The following is a 17,270-nucleotide window of genomic DNA, read 5'->3' as shown; positions in this document are numbered from 1 at the left end:
GCGTCTGCGCGCGAGGTTCGAATTGAGGTTAGCCGAAGGAATCTTGAAAGTTCACCAGCTCAGCGCTGATGGCAGTTTGATGATGATGCTGCGCCGGTTCATCATTGCAGAGGAGAGTGCATCTCGTTCTGCGCGATGCTCTTAAATGCAGAGGATTTGTTGTTGTTGTTGTTGTTGAACTCGCTTCTGTTCACTTAATTTCTATGCACATTCCAACCAAATGGCTGCACTGCACTGAGAGAGAAAAGCATTGAATAATCAACCACCATCAAGTTTTTTTTTTCGTACAAAGTATCATTGTTGCAAAATTCCTTCGGTTTCTTTCACCTCAGCTTCTTTGCAATTGTTGGCTGATTTTGCATAGCTCATGTCGACTTATGTTGAAGTATGATTTGTCTCTTTCTCGATCTTTCTCTCATCTTTCTCATTGCTTTTTTTCCATTTCACGATCAATGCGAATAATTTACGCGGAGTTTACTTGCACTTTTTTTTTCACTTGTCGTTGGTTGAAGATTTCTTCAACCCCAATCAAAAGGTCAACTTTCAGACGAAGAATTTCGAGCTGTCAGACGCAATGCGGCGTGATAAAGATCGCGCAATGAGTTGATGCAATAAACTTGTAAAAACGAACAATTATGAAAATTATTAAATATGAGTAATCATTGTCTAAAAATGCGCTCAGGTAAAACGGGAAGCCAGAGCAATTTTGAAAGCACGACACGAGTTTTAGGAAGCACCGTTTTATGCGAGTGTCGTGTTTTTTTATATTTTGCCTGTTTTTTTTTTTTGTTACTACAGTCTAGATGGCGTAATATTGAATATTTGATTTTTTTTAAATGTGATTCTTGTTTCCAAAATTTTAAACATATTTTTTTCGAAGATATCAGAAAATTTCATCGTTTACATTTGAAAATAGGATGATTAGTTTCTGAGATTTTGGAACTAGAAAGGTTGTTTGGATGAGACTTGAAAAACTTCAATGTTTCTTTTATTTGCTGAATTTCAGCAACCAGCTGTCCAATCTTAAATGTCTTTCTGTGCATTTTTATAGTAAATTTTCTCAACTTTTCGAAATAAATATTTTCATGAATGGAAAATACTGGACACTGTTTTAAAAATCGAAGAACTGCCCGTTATCAAAAAAACTGTTAAGTAATTTTCGATTGCAAATTGGATTTTACATTAAAAAACTGAAGTAAAAAATTAGTTTCGGGTGAAATTTAGGTTTTTTTTTCTTCAAAAAACACAATTTAAAAAAACTTACTTTTGTATCTAATCTAATCTAATCTTACTTACTTTTGTATTGCTCAAAAGTCGCGATAAAAAAATTCAACAAAAAATTACTACTTTTTGATTGCAAATTGCATTTCACATTAAAAACTGTAGTAAAAAAAATCGAGTGAAATGTCTTCTATGATTTGTTTAAAAAAATCATAACTCGAGGGCATAAATTTTATCTATATTTTTTTCTGGCTCAAAAATTGTGGTTTTTGTCCTCTAAAAATTGAAAAATGGATTTAGGGAAATTAAATTTTGGTTAAAAAAATCACCTATTTTTTTTTTCACCGAGAAATTTTTCTTCTAAGTAATCCTCAAAAATACCTACAACCTCTCCAAAGACACTAAACCAATAAGAAAGTTCCTTCTAAAGTTATAAATATTCGAATATTTACGTACCATTTTTGTATGAACAGCTGCCAAAACTGTATTGAGCCTTGCATAGGTGAACCAATGACACAAAATGGCTTCTTTGGTCATAGGGAAGGCTTCCAAAAAGTTTGAAAAAAACTTTTTTGATGTTTCGCAGAAACCTCTTCGTAAAAATCATAATAAACATGAAGATATTTTGCTATGATTGAATATAAAATGTTGCAACTCTAAATTTAACCCTCTACTGCCCAAATTTTTTTTTTCGAAAATATTTATTTTTCCCGTGTTCAGGAGGTCATTTTGAGCAACTTTTGTTCTACGAAAAACTTTACTTTTCTTGTTTTATGTTTTTCTTGTTTCATTTTTAGTATTTTAATTTGCATTTATCTTGTTTAGTTTAGCTTTGTTTTTGGTAGTATTTGGCCTACTCTACCACCTAATATAATTACATTTCGCCTATCTAATTTTTTCATGTTTTTACAGTCACTTTTTCAATTTTTTGCCTGTTTTTCACATTTTCTGTTATAGAATCGCACCATCATCATTTAATTTGCAAAAAAATGCGTAGAGGCATAGTCTGGGACACTACAAAAATTACTGCATACTTCTTTTTACTGAAAATATAGGAAATGTTAGTAAAAAACACTGCCAAAGTTGACCCCTAAAAAAATGACATTTTTAAAAACATTGGCAAAGTCACATAAAACAAGTTTAACCTTCAACCCTGAAATTTTCTAAAATTTTAAGAGTTCTTCTTTCCAATGCTTTTTAAATTGAAAATTGATTTTTGGCGATTTTTTAGATCGAAGGCCGTCTAAAGGCGGGGTTAGGTTGTAGAGGGTTAATTGAAGATTCCCTAAGATAAGCATATTCACGACGGTAAGGTCGGCATTTTAACTTCAAATCATCGAATCATAAGTTTTTTTTTTAAATTTGTCATCTTCTTTTTTAACATCAAATTTGAGATCAGCGACAAAAAATTAGTTTAATTCGAGTGGTTGATTGATTTTTACATTTTGGGATATGAAGATCAAGTTAAAGAATTTTGGGACCAAAATAAGACATCGAAAATAATATTTATTTTTTGTGATTCTATAAAACCAAAGTGACAAAACCCCATAACATTCATAAAATTAAAAAGATAGCAATATATGTAAAAACTATACCAACAACAAACGCAAAAAACACGCTTGTTTCACAGATTGAATTAGCAGCGGCTAATCCCATCAGCCGTTAATTACACCGTCCAGGCACTTCGTCTACAAGACAATAACACCGGTAACAGCTACTAAAGCATCACATCACCCCCAGAAGAGGTGTCGGCACACACATACAGAAAACAACATCTCCGGATCTCTCGTCGAGCCCTACTCGACCAAGAGGAATACTTGAAGAGAGCAGCCTCTCGAGCAGAGAGTAGCCGCCGCGCCGCGTCTTTGGTTAATTTCTTTAACGGTCCTGCCCTGAAGCTCAGGTCCAGCTTGATGCGCTGTTGGTAAACAGCTGCTGCAGCTTCTTGCAGAAGATGTTGAACTCCGGCAAACGAACGACGGAGACCTCAATCAAGAGGAGAAACAACTGATGAACAATCAAAGCCCACACTAAACATTGAACTTGTCTTAGACCTGCGGATGGGGAGGGAGGACGGCATTATGGACGGCAGTTTCTCATCAGACGACGACTTCATTTGAATACACCACCGCCAAGGTATGCAAAAATTTCGCGTACTTGTTCGACGGACCCAGGGGGAGGTTGCAAACAAATGGAGATCCCATGATCTCGCGCCGGTCTCCACCACTCGAACGAACAGGTTCCCTTTCTATGCTCGATTTGTACAATTTCTCCGGAACCGTTGGGCGGAGCGAAATTGATCTTCACCAGGAATATTGACTTAAAATCAAAGTCCCACCAACCGACGGCACCGAACATGGGGTTCAGCTTAATTTCTCCCAGGCAGGTCTACCGCGATCGGACGACCTTCTCCTTTCTCCGCGAACTTCGCGCGGACTGTGCAGCACAGAGTTCCTAGCGATCGGCGCGTCAACTCCAAGGGAACTTTCTTGATAATAAACAGCAGCAAAAAAAAAAGCTTCTATCTGAAAACCAGTTATTGGGAGGTGTCGTTAGCCTCCTTCCTGAACATGGACATCCCAACCGGCAAAGTTTGTTGGCGCTTCGATGACACGCATCGGTTGATCAAACTCGTCGTGGAGAGCATTCTGGTGGGCGTTGATTCGATTTTCAAGATCCTAGCGTGGAAGGCCTTTCTCCGATCGGTTTCGATCGAACTGATTGAGTGGACGAAAGGGATATTAGAAGATTAATATTTACACACCTTGGGGCCGCCTTTTAAGATGTCCGCAAAGTGATGGCTGTTGTCGGAAAAAGAGTTGATGATGTAGGATGTTTGCATCTTGTAGTTGCATTCCTACAATTAATCGTTAAAAACTAATCATTTATAAATTTATTTTTAACCATTTTTTAACTCTGCTTGCTGCCACTGGCCCTGTAGAGAGTTGCTCAATAAATAATAATGACAATTAATAACATTATTACTGCACAAACCGCTGAAGGTTAGATTAGTGTCTCAAAAAAGGTAAATGCTGCCATTATGATTATTTTGTGTAAAATGCAGTGCAGTGACCAGTGTTCTGTCCAATTTATATTGTTTAAGTTTTAAGGAAAACGTGTCCATTATGTATTCAATTTTATAAAGTTAAAAACATTGAAATGTACTTAGGCCGTTGCAAATATTTTTCAAAGTTTATGTTGCTACACCCTTCAAAATTGGTCCGAAAAATCAGGGGGCAAAAAAATATTTTTTCAATAAAATATCAAAAATTCAATGGAAATAGAAGTCTAATCAACTGAGAATAATCTAAAATGCATTTTTCTGCATTGTTAATCATATTTAACATGTTTGGACTCGTTTAGAAATATTTTGAACTTTTATGAAATGCCAATGTACAGCACCGCAAAAACTTTTTTTTCTCGCAAAAATAAAATTTTCGTCAGTACTTAGAAATTAGGAAATCAATGATTGCAAAAGAACTGGACAGGTGTATGATGCATTTTAAAATCCTTTTTTCATGCAAATGTTGACTCCGTGGCCTGAAATTTCAATTTTTAACTTTTTTTTTGCTCAATAAATATTAATATAAATTAATTTATTGTCTTTACCCATCTTTATTGAAAAACTAAGCAATGTTTTTTTTTCTCTTTCTTCTTTATTACAAAAAGTGCATTGCAGTGCATGCATTGAATGTGTTGCTTCCAATGAAGCATTGTGTAGAAAAAAAACTAGGGAATTATAACTTTTTGATTGTACTGGAAATTTCTAAAACATTGTTTTCAAAATTTTCAGATAAGAAATAAAATAAATGGAAAAAATCTATTTGGTTGACATTCTATATTTGTTTTATTTTTTTTCAAAATTTGTCGAGAAAGAGGAAACAAAATTAAAACTGAATATTTAATAGTTAAAAGCCTTTAACAAAAACGTTATTCATAACAAAAAAAATCCTTTCTTAAATTTGCATTCGTATAGAGCAGTTATCTACGTTTTCGCAAATCGATTTTTCTTTGTAATTATGATTAATTGATTTTCCATTTAAATATTAGAAAATCTGTATCTCCTGGAGAAAGTTTCTGATCAATTTGGTGTCTTCAGTAAGTGTACGTTATGATTAGGACTTATCAGAAAAAATCAGTACACGGAATAAAAAATACTGTTTTTTTCACATCACCTTTCTTCACTAAAAGGTACACTCCCAAAAAAAGCTTTCTTTTATTTTCAAAAAATTTATATGTTTAAGGGGACTCACGAAAGCAGAGTTAAAGATTGTGCAAAATCTGGTGCCGAAGTTGTGAATTTCGGAATAAATAATGATTTTTGGAAAAATATGAAACACATAGTTATTAAAATTTTAATTTTTTATTTTTAGGTGCTTTAATTAATTTTGCAATTGAAAATTACTTTTCATTCAGGGCTTATATTTTAAATTGGCTAGAAATACATAATATAAACTTTTTCTGATGAAAATTTTATAATTTAGAAAATAGTTTTGATGAACAGAGCAGAAAAGTGATATACAAAATCGGAAAATTGTGTTTTTCGTGTAACTCTTTGTTCTTATAAAGTCTTAATCACTTGTCTTAGTACTTGTATGGACAAATTTCAGATACAGTTGGCTTCTTCTGACAAAGGGAATGCAAGAACAATGTTTAATCGAAATGAAAAAATAAATAAATGAAAGAGTTGATTTAATGTATTCATATCAGGGAAATATAAAATTTCGAAGGATTTTATAAAAACCAGAACATGATCACAGAAACGCTAAACATTTTTTCGAACATTAAATTAAAAACGTATAAAAAAGACCAAGACGGTTCAAAATTTAAAAAAAAGTTTATATCAGTCTGCAAGTAAATAATAAAAAGATAAGTTAGCAAGCAATTCCCCATTACCTAAATGTGCCAAAATAGGTATATTTCCCGTAACTTTATTTCTATTTAAACTAAAGTGTTTTTACTTATGACTCTTGTTTTTTTGTTACATTTTCGAACATTTTTTTACAGATATAGAAACAGATAAAGAAAATATTTAACATAATCTCTCACAGTCCTCAAATAAATTACACCAAAATAGGTGATTGAAAGTTAAAGTTGGCTTATTCCATTCCACTTATTTTGTCACTTTCATTATGCCTTCCCTTTATATTGTCGATTGTCTCTCAACTATAATTGAATCGCGTAAAATTCACCTGTTCTCTTCAATCGATCTCCCTCGGGTCACCTGTCGTTTTCCTTTTGTTTCTTCACCATAAAAAAAGTAAACAATAAATAAAATAAATATCACTCCTTTGTTCGATGCCGAGACAAATGCCTCTTCGCCAAAATTTCACAGGCGGAAACGGATAATTTGGCAAAATTGGCGCTAATTTTCAGAACAAAAGATACACCAACTGTGCAAGCTTGACGAGCACGCGCGGTTTGTATCAAAAGATCGATCAGAAGTTTTGGTGCGCGTGAGGATTAACCGATTAAACGTGAGACTTTGTCATCGCTGTACAGTACATCAGATGAAACAAGTGACTTTTCTAGAGTTACATAACCGATAATAGCGTATAATTTGATCAGCCCAAAAACAACTTAATAGGGTCGGCAGCCTTGAGACCAACCGTCGCCAATTAATTGCGTCCCCTCACTGCAGTTAACTGCATCAGACTGCGCATTGTAACGGCTTTCCCATGATACCGACCTGAAACTGAAACTTCCTGTCAGCCGCCACCACCACATGGCGTATCAGTTGCGTGATCCTTAACATAAAAAAACTGGCGAACCGAAACCGGCAGACGACCGTTGGCTCACAGAATATCATCATCAAAATGTAATAATGATGTTTAATTATTATGCTAATTTTACTTCTGAAGCAGCATACAAAACAGTTTTACTTTTAAAAGTCTCAAGAATCTATCGTGCGCCCTCGAGCAATTCCCACGACTTTGCCAACGAGTTGCAGCAACTCAGAAGTAGTTCACGCGAGAACCCTTTCGAAACCTCAGCTTCCGCTGGTTTAATCCAAAACGAGTTCAACTTTCAACGCCGAGCTGGGTCGAGCGCGATTATCGCACACACAAAAAAGCCCGACCCGACCCGAGAAGCTCATTGAAGAATGTTTGTGGAAATTTGATCCAACCGAGTAAAGTGATGATTATGCCGTTTTGGAGCTTTGAAAGAAAGCTTGCGTGATGTCTGGGCCCTGAGTTATGATGGGTGGGTTCATGTGTTCACCACAAGAATGGGTTTCCGCCTTAGGGTAGGGATTTCTTTGAAGTGATACCCCGATTAAGTCGGGTTGAGTGGTGTTATTTATGAACTTGCATGATTTCGACCTCGACAGTGATTACCATACTTAATTGCAAATTTAAAAGAGGGCATCAGCTCGAATGGGATAGATTTTTCAATTGCAAAACTCAAGACACTCAAAACACGTTTTATTGCACATTTTTTTTAGAAAAAAATGGACTTTTTAAAGAAGAAAATCATTAAAAAATGTAGTTCAGTTTCAGATAAGACATGATTTGAAAAAGGGTACTTATTTATTTAAAAGCTGTTAAATTATGTTTAACTAAGTTAACAATTCTTTTAGAATAGTTCAAATTAATTCAGAAAAAAGGTTTAATTTAACCAAAAACTCTTTTTTAATCGTCTCATTCAACGTCACACAAATAGTTTTTTTAATCGTGTAATTTGACTGTAAATTGGTCAGTGTAAAACTTCTGAAAGTTTCTTCAAGATATTTCATAATTTGAGAAAGCTGCTAAAAGTAGAAGTTTATGTAACAGGATGCAAAAAGAAGATTTTTCAGTACGAGTCATTCATTTGTCGAAGAGTGCCTCAAAAATCAAGTTTTAAAACGAGTGCAAAGAAACATTTTTTTCAATAACAAAGCAAATAAGCCATCTTTTTAGCGTTAAAAAGTTCACTTGGAAAAGCCCTTATTATTTTAAATCATGGATTTTAGAAATAAAATGACTGTAAAATTGAATAAGGCTAATGCAAATTTAATTTAAAGTTTGTGTATACCCAATACCTTCTAAGAAAAAAAAATCTGAAAATATTGTTTTATTGTTCAAATAAGCGAAACACCTTAAGAAAAAAAAAAGTTTCATGAATTCATTGATATTTTGCAAAATTTTGATAGTAATTTAGGTATAAAATAGTAGTTTATGCAACAAGTTGCAAAAAGAGGATTTTTTCAGCACGAGTCGTACATTTATCCAACGAGGTTCACCGAGTTGGATAAATACGAAGAGTGCTGAAAAAATCAAGTTTTGCAACGAATTCCATACAACATTTTTTGCAATTCCGAAAAACACCCATTGAGTAAAATTTTAAGTCAAATTTTCATGTATTTTGTCAATAAATCGTTTAAATCAAAAAAATGTTGAAAAGTGTTACTTTTCGAAACAAGTGCTGAAAAGTTCAACTTTTCAGCACCCATTTCAGTGCTGAAAAGTAGAACTTTTCAGCATTTATTTTGAAAAGTGTTGCTATTCGATTCTGTTATTTTTGGTACAGAAAAGTAGGCTATTTTGTCGTTCAAGAATGACAGGAAAAGTAAGTAGTTTCATGACGGAATTGCAAAAATATATTTTGTGCACTATTATTTCTTATTTAGCTTTGTGTTACTTTTTGGCTAAGTATTTTAAAAATTCGATTTGATTTGATTTGATGTGATAACCAACAGGGCCACAAGGATGACCTATGTAGCGGTTGCCTAGAATTACAGTGGCTCAGACTTAAAGGGAGCATCTTCAAATTACTGCCGTAATATTTTGTACACTATTATTTCTTATTTAGCTTTGTGTTACTTTTTGGCTAAGTATTTTTAAAATAGGCTTAAAATTTTACATTTGGTTATTTTTTTTTTATTATTTATTTTTTTATTTTTGTATTAGGCCGATGCAAATATTTAAAAAAGTTTTTGTCCCTCGGCCCTGGCCGAGGTCAAGGGGGGGAGGGGCAAAAAAATAAAAAAATAAAAAAAATTAAATAACAAGCCATAGTCTTCACATTAAAATGAAAAAAGTGTTTTAAAATGCATTTTACACTAGTTCAGTTGTTTTGCAATCATTAGTTTTCAAAAAATCTAAGATCTGACAAAAACAAAAATTGTATCGAAAAAAAAGATTTTGCATCGAAAATTTTCAAAAAATCTTAAGATTTTTTAATAAACCCAAACATGCTAAAAATGATTTTAAACGCAGAAGAATGTATTTAAATTTGATTTCAGCTGGTTGCACTTGAATTTTCATTGAAATATTGAAGTTTATTGTAAAAATATTTTTTTTGCCCCCTAATTTTTCGGGCCAATTTTGAAGGGGGGGGGGGGGGGTGACAAAAACTTTTAAAAATATTTGTAGCAGCCTTAAAAAAATATAAAAATTGAAATAACAACCCATAGTCTCAACATTGAAATGCAAAAGTGTTTAAAAATGCACTAGTTCACATGTTTTGCAATCATTAGTTTTCAAAAAAATGTAAGTTTGACAAAAACAAAAATTATAACCAAAAAAAAAATTTTGCGAAAAAAAACTGCTAAACATCGACATTTTCAAAAATATAAAGGATTTTTAAATCAACCCAAACATGCTAAAAATGATTTTTGGCTTTTTCGGGCCAACTTTGAATAAAAATTTTGAAAATTTTAAAATTTGAAAACTTCAAATAAACATTATACCAGCCTAAACCAAATTTTCAATTATTGCTTTTTGGGTGTTTCTGAAACCACATTGAGTCAGGATTATTAAAAACAACTCAGAAGGAAAAAAAATAAATTTTGGACCTTTAAAAAAACTCATGAAATGTATGACTCATGCTGAAAAAATAATCAATCTGCAACTTGCTGTATGAACTACAACTTCGAAAAAATCAGATTATTATTAAAAAAAAACTTTTAAAACATCGAAATTTTATAACGGTTGTGAATTTTTTTATCTTATGAGTGTCATCAATTTTACTGATAAAATTTCAATCAAAAAATATTTCTAGAAGTTAGTTATTATCCTACAAAAAAATTTAAAAAATCAACGAAATGGGATTTAGAAAAAAAACTGTTAAAAAAAATAAGTCGTTTTCATTTGTTTTTTCAAAAGGGGAAAGTGGTGCAGAGTCTAAAAATATTCATAATGCGAAAAAACCTGAAAAAAAAACAACAAAAGCAAAAAAAAAAATAACAAAAAATGTTTAAGTTTGGCGCCAATTTCGCTAAATTTTAAGCTATTGCTACTTTCAATCTTCAAAATAATGGTAAACAATCTCCAACCCATTAATTGCTTGATTGAGCTCTGACCGACTGCCCGAACTCACTTTCAGTGAGTAATGTTTTAACGATTCATTTTACTAAATGTTTTTCGTTCTTTTTTGTTTTCCCCTTTCAGCTGCTCCAAAGGGCTCCCGCCAAAACTCTTACCAGCAGCCAGTAAACCCCTTTCAAAAGTGCAATATTTACGTGTCGATTTGCGATTCCGACTCTCTCAGGAGGTATGTTGTTGAACCACCACCACAAAACCACAAGAGAGCGCGTAGAATGAAAATTGTTTATGGTGACCTCAAAAAACGTCGGCTCAGCAAAAATATTGAAAAACCCAGACGCCAGTCAGTCACGGATCGTACGGAAAGAGCCCGGCCCTGGTGGGTTGAGGGAGGGAAGTGGTTTTAGTTGGGCTCTCTTGGGGAGTCTGGATGAATCGATTTGTGGATAGTACCGAAATTTGTTAAAAATATATAAATGGGATGTTTTTACGACTGTTCATATATTCGACAAAAATAGGTTTTGGCTTGATAAATCAAGACAGCATTAAATTTTCCTGAACATTATTTTAGAAATAAAGATCACCAGCAAACAAAAAATAACGTGTATTGTAAGTAGTTCAACAACCTCTAAAACAAGAACAGTTATTGTTTAAATTGAATGGTGGCGTTTGTCGATATTTTTGTTGTTTATTGAATTAAGGTGACTTTAACCGAAATATTTGCCATATATTTCTCTTGTACAGAATATAACTGAATATTTGAATAAGTTAAAATATTTTACATGAATAACAAATTATGTTCTTACTTCACTACACAACTCTCCTCGGGGCTCAAACCTTCTCTCTTACCGTGTTATGGAGCCCCACGTATTTGAATTTCACTCATTTTTCTTACTCTCTGCAGCGCAGATCTCTAAGCCCCCGGTTGATGCTGAGCTATGTTTACTACAAATGTGCTGTGAATGTATTCATAAGTGGTTTCACAGTCTCCTCGCCGGCATGGCATGCATAGTTGGGCCTAGCCCCCAAGAATGAAGCAATAACAAACAGCCGGGTTCAGAAAGGTGTGTTTCCAAAACGGGGGGGTGAAGGGGAGAGGAGAGTTGTAGGCTTTTTAGGCTTTCTGGCTGGAAATATGTGTAAATAAGTGGGGGATCGGTATCCGAGGAATTGTGTGCGTGTGTGGTTGAGTTTGGTTTAATTGGGTTGGGTGGTAGAAACCACGTGACAGATGGGGTCTTTTTTATTTTTGAATAGAATGGGAATCATTCATGGAAGATTTTTTAACAAATGTCAGCTGATTCACTACCCCTGTTAGCAAAATTGTCACATTTCACACAATTTTGAAAGTTTAGCGTCACGTAATAAAAGAACGCTCCCTATGTCTCCCTATGCGAGCAAAAACTGAAAAAAAGTTTTTATATCGGTCTCAATTTTTCGGGGTTCCTTGGCCGAAATAATTAGACTCTTTTTTCTGTTTGGACATTAAGGGTTGTAGAAAATCACAAAAATTTATATTACAGAAGATTCACTAAATCCACTAAAAAGATGATTTTCAATCACTCCTGAAAGTTTCATTAAGATATTTTGAGACTAAACTTAGTAAGAGACGATTGATGTTCACAATTTTGCCATGCGCAAAGCGAACTGTCAAACTTTGTAAATTTTTTTTCTTTAAACACCGAGTTGATTCACGGATGCCACGATATCTCGAGATAGGATGAACCAAATTGGCTGAAATTTGAGGTGAAGACTCTCAAGACATATCCCGTGTGCATGATTTTGAAATTTAGCTTTTCAAAAATATACATACATCAAAAATTTACGATTTTCATAAAAATATTTTTATCTATTTTTAAATAAGTATTTGAAAATCGGCCTTCGCCATGTAACCACTTAAGGTGACCTAAGCCATGCTATGGTGGTCCCAAAAATTGCAATCGTGCAAAATTTCCACAAAAACCACATTTTTCAAAAATATATGACACCGCGCCCTTCCAATCAATTTTAGCTCTCTTGCGTCCAAGAGAGCTAAAATGAAAGGTTATTCGTTGGGCTTTTAAGGAAAAATAGTTTAATGTCCAACAAACTAGCCTAACTTTTGAAAAAGTCATATAAATACGGCGTTTTGATCGTGTCTGGGCCAAAGAGCCTATCGCATATCTAATTTTTTGATATGATATGTGAAATTGTTCGAAGAATCCGATAACATTATTTTCAGACATACTCAGAAAAAAAAAGTTGAATTTTGGGAGGTTGAAAATTTGGTAGGTTGAATAATACCTCTTTTTTGAGTAAAATTAAAATAGGAATAGGATTTGTGATTTTTGTCGTGGGCGAAAATTGGATTTAGGGGGGCGAAAACAGGCACTTCAGAGCACATTATTAAAACGCAAAATTCCAACATAAATTAGCTTGTTTATAACAGAGGTGGGCAAAAAAAGAGCGAGCCGCTCAAAGAGCCGATTCACTGAAAAGAGCGAACGAACCGTGGCTCACAAAAAAAGAACCGCGGTTCTTTTTTAAACTCCGGACTTTTGAAAGAACCGTTTCAAGGCGGCATGAATTTCGTTATGAATATAATTTATTGAATTACCAAAAAAATGTTGTATTAAATTTCTTTTTGAGAATTGAAAAAAAATCAAATATTTCAAAGCTTATAAAAATAAATTTTCTGAACAAAATGAAAAAAAATCATTGTACATTCAAGTATTATCGGAATACAAATTTGAGCATAATTTGTAAAATATTTGTAAAATATTACCAAAATCTACTGAATAGTATAGAGATTTTGGAAAAAAAAAATCCTGTTGTCCGATTAAACTTCAGCGTTTGTACAAAAGAGTTCACAGAATATTTTCTCCAAATAAAATATCTGCATTAGTTCAATTCTTGCAAAAATAAACGCAGTTTTAAAATTAATTGCAATTTTTCCAGCATCCTAGCTTTAAGTTTGGATGACATTCAATTAATCGAATGTTATTGACATAGAGACCACCAAGACTTATGCTTTTCAAGAGCATCTTCTCGTTTTCAGTTTTAATTTTTGTTAATTAAATAATTTATAAAAGTCCAATGTGAAATAACTTATAAAAAACCCTTTTCATCAAAATTATGAAAAGGAGCGAAAGAGCTCTTTTAAATGAACGAACGAAAATGAGCGGCTCCTAAAAAAGAGCGGTTTTGCCCTCCTCTAGTTTATAATAAAAACCTTGTGGAAACTTAAAATCAAAGAGTTTATCAACGATTTGAACCGATAATCATAAATTCTCATTGAATTCTCGTCAAATTTCTGAGATTACCTCTATAAAGTGGGCGATTTCTGGGTCCTCTAGCCTATTACCATAATTTTTTTTCTGATCAAAATGACTATTTTCATTGAGGCTCATCTAATAATCTTTCATTTGCGTCTTAGAGAGTTGAAATCGGTTACAATTGCGCGGAGTTATAATTTTTTGGAAAATGTGTTATTTTTTTTTACGAAAATCGACAAGAATTGTCTTTTTTTGGACCACCCTAGCAAAGACCAAAGAAAAAAATATGGGTAATATTATTTTGGCCAAGGAACCCCAGACAAAATTTTGAACCCGATCGAAAACTTTATCGGCTGAAAATATATTAAAATACATCTTCTTAAGTTACTTAAATTTTTAGAAAATTTGTAGAGTTGTTTGGCAAAGATTCAGTATAAATACATCTATTTATTATTTTATTGAATACAAAACTCAAAAAGAAAAAAAAATAAATGTTTTATCAATTGGATCCAGATTTAAGGTTATTTAGGCATTTTTAGGCATAATCGAAATGTTTACTCCACATTAAAATATGCTTAAGCAACAATAATGATTTATCTCAAAAATTCTTATAACTTAAAAACGGTACATAAAAAAAGTTAGGTGACTTTCAGTTGCAAATTTGATTTTTGATTTAAATATGAGCTGTTCAAATGTATGTCCAAACACAATCCTTTTTCAAAAAATGTACAGCTTCGGTACCAGATCTTGCATCATGCTTAACTCGAAAGAAATCCCATTATGTCCCCTAAAATATATCACACACATTAGAAATAAAATAATACTTCTTTTGAAAATGAAACTACGAGTGATCAAATCTGTTTTTTTCCGTAAAAAGACATTGGGATTGGGATCAGAAATTCTTTCTCTAGATACAGATTTTTGAATACTACCATACCCATTTTTTATGACAAGCCCACAAAGCTGTATGGAAACTTGTTATGAAAAATGGCTTTTTTGATGAAGATTCTTCCGAATAAAAAAAAAAAAACATAGAAAAGTCGAGTTACATAAATGTAGAAAATTATTCATCATGTTTTTCGAAACTGGATGTAAAATGTAAACTGAACTGTTTATAACTGTAACTAACTTATACTTTATTATTTTCTTCTTGCAGATTAAAAAAAAGGCAACAAATTTCGCTCTACAGTGACCAGCTAACGCTCCATTGTACCGTCAAAACCCGTATCGAATTCAAGTTACGTGTCTAAAACCCGTGAAGAGCTCAAGTTCCAAGTAATCTCGAGCACGAAAACAAACCAATAAGCTGCGGCCCAAAGTGGAATCGGAAATCGAGAATGGTTGTTTGTTTTTCAAAGTTCGTTGAAGGGTTTTCAAAGTGAGTCGATCTTTCAAGTGTCTCTCCGCGGATCGTGATCGTGGGGGCTTAGAGTCCGGTCAGGTGTGATCGAAAGTGAAATTCCCAATCCCACGTGTGTGGGACCTCGAGATAATAGAAGGGTTTGTGTGGTGTGTGGGGTTCGGAAATAATCCCTTAAATTATAGATTTGTACGTCCGAAACCGAAAGTGACAGTGCGTGCGTCATTAAGGTCCCACGACGTCAGAGAAGACGGAGGAAGTGGTCAATGGGTGCGGAGTGGTTGATTAGGATAGGTTAGGCTCGAGATTTACGGGTAATTGCGGAAGAAACCTTCAGAAGATGGAAGCCGACGTGCTGAATGCCCTCAACACCCAGACGGCGTACATTCCGGGTGGGCGGGACCGCGATGGTCATCCGCTGATAGTGATTCCGGTGCCCTTCTACGACAACCTGCCGTGGATGAAGGGCTTCCTGGAGACTACCGTCAAGTACTTGCTGGGTGCGCTGAGGTGAGTCTTACTTGAACCACCAATCAGTACAGGTAACCTAACCTAAAATATATGTGTCTTTCTCAGTGAGGAAACGACGGCGGCCGGATTTGCGGTCATTTTGGATGCGCAAAAGTGCGCCTGGCGTTCGGCGCGGCAGTACATTCGGCACGTGCAATCGCTGCTGGGGCCTCACTTGGACAGCTTTCTGGTGATACGACCGGACGCGTTCTGGGAGAAGAATCGCGTCGAGAACTGCACCCGCCAGCATCGGCAGGGAGAGGTGAGTTATGAACTGATAAAAATATAATAAAATTTTTAGCCCCGTTATGAAAAAAGTCGCTATGCGGTTTTATCAATATCAGAAGCACCCAGAAATTTCAGAAATCAGATCGATGTTATCAATTCGAATCTTGTAACAGTTACCAACCCCCATAGAGCGTGCACGTCACATCGGCTGACTGCAGCTCGCGCAGCAATTACCGATAAGTCAAACTTTCCCACAATAATGAAAGCAGAGGCTTGCCGTTTTGTGGATAAGCTCCCAGAAACCTGTACAGATAACGCTATCAAAATCGTGACACCATCGGATTCAAACAGTATTAATTGGCGTCTTTCATTGAGCAGGTTCAATTGTGATTGAATGATTTTCATAAAAGAAAACAAGCCCAGTAGCGGATAATAAATCGTACGATGCGAGATTAGGCTATTGTGTCATTTAGTGACAATTGAACTCATCGATTAGATAGCTTTCTAAGAATCACTTAGCTAAACAAGCCATGTTTGCTATAAAGCCTGTTAGCAACTGTCACTCGTTGCCATAATGGCGGCAACTCTCTATTTCGCGCACGCACTTGTCAATTAGAAATCTGCTCACTTTCAGTCTATGCCTCCACAATTAGCCTGGTCTCCTTAACTCCTTATGTCTCGAAAACTAGTTTACCACCGGCAGGGGTCTCAACAAATGTCAATTACCCAGTCGCACATTTTGAGGCCCGAGGTCGTTAGTCACACAGCGGCGGTGTGTAACCCAGGTCGACTAAGTACAGACTTGTTGGCTGCTGCAACCTGCTACTTTCGTTGGGACCTCAAACGGTGAGAGTCTCTCTCTTGGTCTATCTCTAAGCTCGTCATAAAAAAACGTGCATAATTAGGCGTTTGTTTTACGCCCGTGCGCACGTTCCACAAATTTTCCACGTTTCTTCTTGGCTGGATTATGTGTGACTCCCAGACAGATCTGGGTAAACGCGGGACCCCTGATGGGTTGTGCGCTTGTTAGGGGCTGCTAATGAGGGGCGGTGGGCGTGTCTGAAGAAGCTAACCACAGAATACGGGGAAAAATCGGAACACTTCCGATGGGTAATCAGCGGAAATCATGGTGCCATAATTGAGACCTTCTCCAGTTGGAAATGTGAGACATGTAATTTTGATGGGGTTATGGTACAATGTTGTAGAGAAAAATAGATTAGGGAAAATTAGATTTTTCAACTGTTGTTTCATAAGATAATTTTGTTCAACCAAATCTTAGTGCATTTGAAAAATGTAGTTTAGGGATTTTTTTTTCAACGTAATCTGCTCTTACTACGAACTGTATTTAACATTTCCGTTCATTTGATACAAATATTACCAAAAACATAACATATTAATTTTTTTTTTTCTAAAATTCATCGTTTTGTGATTTTTTTTATTAGTCCAGTC

General features: G+C 34.6%; 1 protein-coding gene across 2 annotated transcripts in view; it reads left to right on the top strand.

Annotated features, from left to right (window-relative positions):
* The window catches only part of LOC120425344 (titin), a 344,797-nt gene that overhangs the window by 8,369 nt on the left and 319,158 nt on the right, over positions 1 to 17,270 (top strand). Inside the window, exons 2-4 of one of the 2 annotated variants that reach the window (XM_052710504.1) lie at positions 10,596 to 10,698; positions 14,880 to 15,593; positions 15,660 to 15,855. In XM_052710504.1, coding sequence (XP_052566464.1) covers positions 15,424 to 15,593; positions 15,660 to 15,855 — 366 coding nt within the window. In that variant the 5' untranslated portion in view covers positions 10,596 to 10,698; positions 14,880 to 15,423. Of the gene's footprint in view, positions 1 to 10,595; positions 10,699 to 14,879; positions 15,594 to 15,659; positions 15,856 to 17,270 lie in introns of those variants that run through there. The other variant, XM_052710503.1, reaches the window with a different exon arrangement.

The sequence above is a fragment of the Culex pipiens genome, chromosome 3 (assembly GCF_016801865.2).
Source record: "Culex pipiens pallens isolate TS chromosome 3, TS_CPP_V2, whole genome shotgun sequence".
In the NCBI taxonomy this organism is placed as follows: domain Eukaryota; kingdom Metazoa; phylum Arthropoda; class Insecta; order Diptera; family Culicidae; genus Culex; species Culex pipiens.
This window is presented reverse-complemented; position numbering and strand designations above follow the sequence as displayed.